The 7,918-nt window shown below is 29.6% G+C and overlaps 1 protein-coding gene across 3 annotated transcripts; it reads right to left on the bottom strand.

Moving 5' to 3' along the window:
- Positions 1-841: 841 nt before the first annotated feature.
- On the bottom strand, positions 842-6,325 carry LOC114076095 (E3 ubiquitin protein ligase DRIP1-like). Of its 3 annotated transcripts, none has more exons than XM_027914601.1 (7): positions 6,183-6,325; positions 3,991-4,078; positions 3,252-3,351; positions 1,965-2,327; positions 1,818-1,868; positions 1,260-1,332; positions 842-1,157 (listed from the first exon to the last, which is right to left on the bottom strand). In XM_027914601.1, the coding sequence occupies exons 2-7, from the start codon at positions 4,067-4,069 to the stop codon at positions 981-983; spliced, it is 843 nt and encodes a 280-aa protein (XP_027770402.1). In that variant the 5' UTR covers positions 4,070-4,078; positions 6,183-6,325; the 3' UTR covers positions 842-980. The 3 variants fall into 3 exon arrangements, with proteins under 3 accessions (XP_027770402.1, XP_027770386.1, XP_027770372.1); XM_027914585.1 differs by having other exon boundaries at positions 3,991-4,099; XM_027914571.1 differs by having other exon boundaries at positions 843-1,157; positions 3,991-4,103.
- Between the last annotated feature and the right edge of the window lie 1,593 nt (positions 6,326-7,918).

Genomic DNA, 7,918 nt, shown 5'->3' on the forward strand with positions numbered 1-7,918 from the left:
TACAAGTAATATACTCACAGCACAATAGCCAAGAAAAAATGTGATCCATAATTAATAATTAAGATGTTTGACCATGTTTCATTAATGTGAAGATCGAAAAAAGTATAATTTTTTGTTTCAAAGTTAAGAACAATATTTGGAAATTTTGATTCATGTCATAGAAGTTTATAAAAGAATTCTTTTCAGGACCAAGTTTTCTCAAATTTAACTATAATGTTTTCATATGAGCAGGTTTCAAGGGAAATGAAAAGGATTTTTAATTCGAAATCGAAACACTATAAATTTGGCGAGAAATGTAACTTATAGCATGATTAAGACGTGTATTCAAATAATCAATGGGGAAATTTTTCATGATGTTTGATAGTACCGTGAAAAAACAGTATGTTGAATAATTTCGTCTCAATAATCAATCCCAGCAAAAGATGAACATCAATCATGAGCCCTCTCTTATTGGTATCCAAACCAACTTATGAGCATTTCTATCCGTTAACTTTGATGTCAGTATTATTTTCTATTTAAATAAAATAAGTTATTGATTATGAAGTGTTCAAATAACCACCCTTGGGTCGATCTATGTAACTATGCCATTGATTCTACTACATGATAATTTGTTGGATTCGATATAAATTATTTTTCTAGATCCTATTAATTGAACTTTTTAGCAGGAATATAATAGTCTGATAAAGGTTTGTCAAACCCGTAACTAATGATGTAGATTCGTCCCTGACTATGGCCGTCAATATCTAAAAAAAAGAGATGCAACCTAACACATCTTTAGAAAAAATGAAAAAAAAAAACAATTCTTAATAAACAACTATTACATAGAGTAAATAACAAGTAACTCAAAAACATCTAATCGAGTTAATAAGAAAAACATACACACAAATTAATGGTGTTTAACAACATGCAAGAAGTTTTCTCCTTGAAAAATTGAATGTGTAAGCAAAGGAGAAACTGAAATATTGTACATAGTTAATATACTAATTCAATTTTGGGTGTGACCGAGAATATTTTAAAATCATGACAAATTCTTCACCAGAAGCTCCAACCTTTACTGGTCTTTTTCCAGAGTGAGGTGCTACGCATAACCATAATTTTTCTAGATGTTTGAGAGGTAATTCAGGACGAATCAACATTTCTAGCATGTGAAGCTCCACCTACATTTCATAATATTCGATCAGAAATTCAGAATTAATAAGCAGATGTCATGTAGAAGATATCAAAGCAAATATTGAATGAGGATATATGTAAATAATTACCTCGTCTTCGCTTTGAAGACTCAACTTTTGTGCTAGGTACTTCTTTAGGTAGGAAGACGGCTTGTTCACATCCCTATTTAACCAGAAAAGAAGTATAACATATTAATTGAAGTTAAAAGGTATTTTGGAAAGTAAAAAGATGTATATAGTATAAAAGAAAATACAAAATTGCAACTACACGGGAAAGGGAGGAGAGGGCGGGGACACTTCCGTTAAGCTCTCACTATACGAGGTCTAGGAAAGGTCCAAATTATTAGGTTCATTATACAGGGTCTTATTCTGCAATTTTTTCACAACACAAACTTGTGATACTCTTATCATATTGAAATAACTATATTAGTTATGTCGTTGATAGCTTTACTTCTTTTGGAAGATAACTCATACAAAACGAAAAAAAATACCTTTACCAAATTAACTCACGCATGCCACAATGGATACTACACTTTGAATCAAAATGAATGAGCAACATTTCAAAAATGTATCTAGAACTTCAAGAAAATATATAGGCCGGACATAATATTTTTGTAAATATATGTTCAAATATAATTAAGTACTTACTTGATCTTTATGTAGCGGGTAAAGATTTGTGGTAAGGGTGAAGGGCCTTCCCTGAAACAATCATATCTAGTCAAACACTGTCACATAAATCAAAATAATATAGAAAAAAGCAATACATAAAATTGAAAGTCATAGAATTAAACTCACTGCTTATCACATGCAACCAAAGTGAACCAAATTGGATGATCTCTTTCATTCACTACTATAGTATTACCACTACTTTTACCTCCTGTTGTCTTAGTAGTAACTTGAATGTGTGCCACATTAGTATTTGTTCCACCGCCACTAGCATCACCACCACCGCTATTAGAAGGAGGAGGAATATTTTTTTCTTTTTTCTTTCTTCCACGCCGTCCCTTTGGCAAAGGCACATAATCCTCGTCTGAAGTCACATTCTCCTCCTCTTCTTCTTCTTCTTCTTCTTCTTCTTCTTCTTCTTCTTCTCCCTCTTCCTCTTCTTCTTCCTGTTCCTTGGCATGTTCCTCTTCCTCTTCTTTTTGGTGATCATGCCTAAAAATTAAGCATTATATACAAGGAACAAAATTACAGTATGTATTGCTTACTTGTTCGACATAACCTTGAGTCAAAATCTTATTTTTGTACTTGAAATTTTTTACTTATAATATGTGCTCACTTTGTCTCAAATTATGTGTGAGAAAACTAAGTACGATGATTAAAACATCTTTGTTTGACCAAGAATTTGGGTATAAATTCTTCAATTTCTTAAAATTTAAATGTATACACAAAAAGTACTCTAAAGCAACATAGCTAATGAATCAAGATAATACTTTTTTTAAAAAATATATGTATATTTGACTCCTCGAATAATAACACTTAAGCATATAATAGTATGGAGAGAGTATACTCAGTGTATCCATATAACATGAACCAAATGGAAAAATAAAGCCAAAAATCAAAAGACAATGACAATTTTTACATTTTAAGAAAGAGGAGTGTCTAGGACAATGATACTTGTTATTTTTTATCAGCACGAACATAAAGCAAACTCTTATCACCATAGACATATAGAAGAATAATGTAGGGTTGTATTAGAATTGTATTTTTGTTTCACAATTTAAGCCTACACTCAACATATGACCATCAGAATAGTTGATTTCACTATTGTTTCGGATACAAATTCTTCAAAACATATTTGAAAAAAAAATATAGTAAGTCAACACAAATAATTATTTAAAAAATTTTGAAAACTAGACTCAAAGAAAACTTTTTCTCTTAACTATCTAAACTGTAACACTTTTACATAAAAAAATGACAAAGGGACTATATGACTCTCCATTCCATATTAAGTGATAGCATTTTCATGTCTTTTCAAATAAATTTTACATACTAGAAGCAATTTTTTTATATAAATCACAATAATTAAGAATTAAATACATTTGAATGTTATATGAAAATTAAAATTAGAGAATATACCTGATTTTCTGCAAAGGGGAAACACCTAAGTCAGTATTGCATTCTGGACAAACTTTCAATTTTTCTTCTTTTACCTTTCTCATTATGCAATTCTTGCAAACTATAAAAATATTTTTAAAAAATTAATAAAATTCCATTAAAACGATATATAATGAATCGATAAATAAAAAATGATAAATAAAGAAAAAAATATTAAACCATAATACATAAAAATATATTAGTGTTAATGACTAGGGTCAAATGCAACAAACTGATCATACAAGAAAGCTAATAAATAAATAGATTGTTTAATTAAGCAATACGTAAAGTCAATTCATTTCACAAGAACAAATGATTTATCAGTAAATTAAAAAAGAAACCCCCAAAATTGAAAAAAAATGAAAATTTATATCATTTATAGAAATAAATAAATGGAAAGAACTAAAAAACTAAAAAAATAAAGATCATGAAATCACTTGTACAGATGATTTATCAAACATCAATCAAATTTAAAAACTAAACCACCACCACCCCTCCCCCTCAAAAAAATTACATCTAAATCAATCTTTTTAAAAAAAATTGAAAAGAGCGAAAAAATATCTAAAACTCAAGATCGTGGAATGATAAGAACAAATTATTTATCAAAATCATCAATTTTTTATCATCATCATGAAATCACAAGAACAAATAATTTATCAACATCACTCAAATATAAACGCCCCAAAAATTAAATTAATTAAAAAGATAGAAATTTTCTTACATCTATGACGACATTCTTCAATAATTGTGACATCTTTGCATAACTTTTTGCAAATTCCACATATCAAAATACTCTTCATCCCAACTTGCTGTTTATCAAAACCATACATCTTCCTTCATGCATTGCCAAAAAAAATAAAAAATAATGATAACAAAAAAGAAACCAAAGCAAATATTTTTTTCCCTTAATTATAAACATATACATTCCATTATTTGCATGTAAACCACATATTAAAAAAAAACATAAAAAGAGAAAATAACACACAAAAAATACCTTGTTTTATTGATTCAGTGTGTATATAAAGGAACAAAGAAAGAAAGTAACAAAAATTATAAAATATTGAATTTTTGGAATTGTTATTTAGATAATTAATATGTGTGAAGAGGTCTCTTTTGAATTACAAAGAGTAACGATAATATATAGACAAAATTGGTTTTATGTAGATGATAATAATCGTGAAACTCAACTATTTCTAATTCCATAGCTTTTAATACCATGAATGATACTATAAAACTTCACCCTTTCAAATTCATAGGAAGGCGGTTTTACTGTTTCAGGTTTGTTTTACTTTATTCCTTTTGTTGGGTTGTGTTCAGGTCAGCTTGCCTATAACTTAATATTTTCAACTAATATATGTTAATTCTTATCAACACGTGTATTAGGTAATCTAAATTGAGACAGATCTATAATTTGAAGTTTATAGATTTTTATAGTGATCTTAAAATTGTGATAAGTGAGCCACGAAGTGATTATTTTTAAGATTATTTTGATAACAAGGTGAAATAAAAATATAAATAAAAGAATTTTTACATATATCTACCAATCACAATTTTCCATCTCAATAATATTTCGTGTCTTACCTGTCATAATTTTCCAAATTTTTTTCTCAAGTCAACAAAAAGTTGTCAAATTTGCATGTACTACCTTTTCGTTTAGAAAGAAAAAATAGAATATTTTGATGATAATTGTCTACCTTAAAAGTGGAGGGTCTACCAAGTGAAATTTGTTAGTTCTTATTGTTACATGTTAATGTTATAGTAACCTGTATTTATAAGTTATTTTTCCTTCAAAATAGTTCCTTCACTTTTCATATTCTCTCTTTTCTTTTCTCATTCACACTTGCTAAATCCCAACATTACATTTATGATCAGTTGATTCACATCAATTTTAAGCGTATCATAATGAAATTTGATTAATTAAATCTTCAACTAGAGAACTTCATAATTGATATTTACGGTGATATTCTATTATATATTTGAAATAATTGAATTTGGTGTAATAGTGGCAATGATAGATCATCCAAACGAATTTAAATCTAGAAAAAAAAAACTGAATTATTGGATTGCTTTATTAATGAGAGAATTTGATTATGATAAATTTGAATTTATTGTGCCAAATGCTGATAAAGTAGTACAAAATATAATAAGTATATACTCAATGTAGAACATATACATTTGATGAAGTAATCTAAGAAAAAAAATTTATAAAGTGGGTTAGGATGGATTGGTGTCAAAAATAATGATAATGTGATGTTTTTTTAAAAAAAATCTTAATACACATTTTATCTTAATACACGTTTGATCAGAATTTTGAAATTCCCTGTCATTTAAAAAAACTTTAAAAGTCCCCTTTTGTGTATATCACTCTCCTTTACTAATACATCTCTATCCCCTCTTGGATACATCTCTCCCCTCTTTGATACATCTCTCACCTATATATTCGAATGTCTACTGATGTATCCCAAAGTCGAGTAAAGTATTTGGATGTCATATCCCCTCTTTGATACATCCCTCCCATCTCGTATATCTGCTTATGTATCCGAAAGTTCAGTGATGTGTCCGAAATTCATAAATTATAAGAATTTTTTGTAATTTAGAAAAGAGTAAGAAAATAATATTATTAGCTCTTAGCATTATAAAATTTATGTAAATTATACATGTTTTTGTACCTCTTTTATATTGTTACATTATAACTTCATTAAGAAGGGGATTTAGGCATAGAACACGTGCTTTAATCTAAGATAAAAATAACATTTTCCTTGTTCTTTATAATTTATAAAATATCCTTTTAAATACTTAAGTTTTTTTAATTTTCTTTATACTGCATTGGAATAGTTTAAACCATATCTCTCAACCTCAATTAATAATTGTAAACTTGTTATATAACAATTAAATGCTAGTTTTGAGACTTACAATAGTTCTGCTTTCCGTAGGTGAAATGTCTGCAACTGTTACGATTTGAATCACTAGTTGTCAGGAATCCTCACTTGATCGGATGAATTTCTAATTCCACAACCAAAAATTTATAGTGTTGTAGAGATAAATATTGTCGTTCTCAGGACAATTAGGAGTTTTTTTGTCAACTCCCGTAATGGGCATTTATATAGATAGGATTAGGTTTACGATTAGGTTAACTAATGGGCCGACTCATTTGCGTAGCATTCTTTATGAATGTGTTAGGCCCAAAAGATATTTTTCTAAGGAATCTACATAAACAAGCGAAAAAACACAAAATAATTACAATTTCATAGCCTAATCCACACTAATGCAACAAATACCCATTGACCCAAAATAGATTACAGCCCATACCATTCTTTAATTTAGGCCAAATTTCCATTCATCCCTCTTTAAATTTAGGTCTAACTTTGCCCCTGCCTCCTAAATTTTAGGCCCATATTCCCCAATCCAAAGCATTTTGGCCAAAATGGACAGTATCACTTTCATACCCCGCCTACACACCTGATGTGACTGGCACTCGAAAACCATTGTTGACCCCATGGGATCCTTTGTCTTAATTACTTACCTAGTGGAAAACTTAACATAACAAGATGATCTCAAAACATAACTTTAAAGATATATAAAACTTATCCAAAATGGCAACATAAGTCTTAAATAACATCTGAACAATAATGTAAAGAAAACTGAACTGCTAACTGTTTATGAAGCCTCTAAAACAAAGAGGAGTTCCGGTACAAGACCACCAATCATACTTACAATAAAAATGCTGAAAAAAAGTAAAGGATTCCTCCGAAATAGAAGGAGGTTCACCAAAAAACTCTGAACTTCTCACTGGATCAATGGTGTGCTGGATGCCGATCCTAGTTACGTGTGTCTGCATAATAATAAGATGCAGGCGAAATAACATTAGTACATTGAATGTACGAATATGCGATTGGAATTCTAAAACAAGACATAATGTTGAAAGGATCTAATGAACTTATCTAGCTCAACATAGCTGAGCTCATTTAAATATATAGAAGTTTAAAACAATTGCAATATTAAAAAAAGTTGTTTAAAACGTGAAGTCAATTTATGTGTATGCAAAGATACATATAACTCTGAAATGTATGTAAAAATACAGTAAAATGTGTATATAAAAATATAATTACTTATGTGGGAGTTTTTCTAACCGACAACCATCACGTAAGAGTTGTTGTGATGATACGATGTTTTGCCTCACGTTGCCAAGGCCGTCATATACCTTGCCGAGGGTATAGAACCTGAAATACTAAGTGGATCTACTACTCTATGCTAAAAATCACTAAGGATTCATATAAAAATCATGATCCTTTCTACACATGATGGCTAAATGGTTTATTGGAGCTATGAGTTGTTTGAACTCTCCCCCATATCGGTGCGCAATACTACTCCCAAAATATGATACTAGCTCTTATGTTTAAAAACATACTTCTTTTTGTGATTTGAGATAATTTCTCAAAACTTTAGATTAAAGGCGATCTTGGAAATCAAAGTTTCCTCTCTTGCTTTATTTAGAAAGCGATTAATCTTGTAACGACCTGTTTAGTCGTTTTGAGCAGCAGATTTTATTTCTGGAAAAACTGGCTGAGACGACGGATCCCACGACGGACCGTCATGGGCACGACGGACCGTCGAGGGGGTCTCGTTCCAAAACACTTAGAATTCTGAAA

The sequence above is a fragment of the Solanum pennellii genome, chromosome 1, assembly GCF_001406875.1.
Source record: "Solanum pennellii chromosome 1, SPENNV200".
Taxonomy (NCBI): domain Eukaryota; kingdom Viridiplantae; phylum Streptophyta; class Magnoliopsida; order Solanales; family Solanaceae; genus Solanum; species Solanum pennellii.

What these genes read in the sequence shown, in the direction of transcription:
- LOC114076095 (XM_027914585.1), bottom strand. Translation starts at nt 4,099, where the DNA reads ATGTATGGTTTTGATAAACAGCAAGTTGGGATGAAGAGTATTTTGATA. An exon ending in TTGGTTGCATGTGATAAGCA is followed by an intron (nt 1,869 to 1,964) that starts GTGAGTTTAATT and finishes TGATTGTTTCAG; the next exon opens with GGAAGGCCCTTCACCCTTAC. An exon ending in ACCCGCTACATAAAGATCAA is followed by an intron (nt 1,333 to 1,817) that starts GTAAGTACTTAA and finishes CTGGTTAAATAG; the next exon opens with GGATGTGAACAAGCCGTCTT.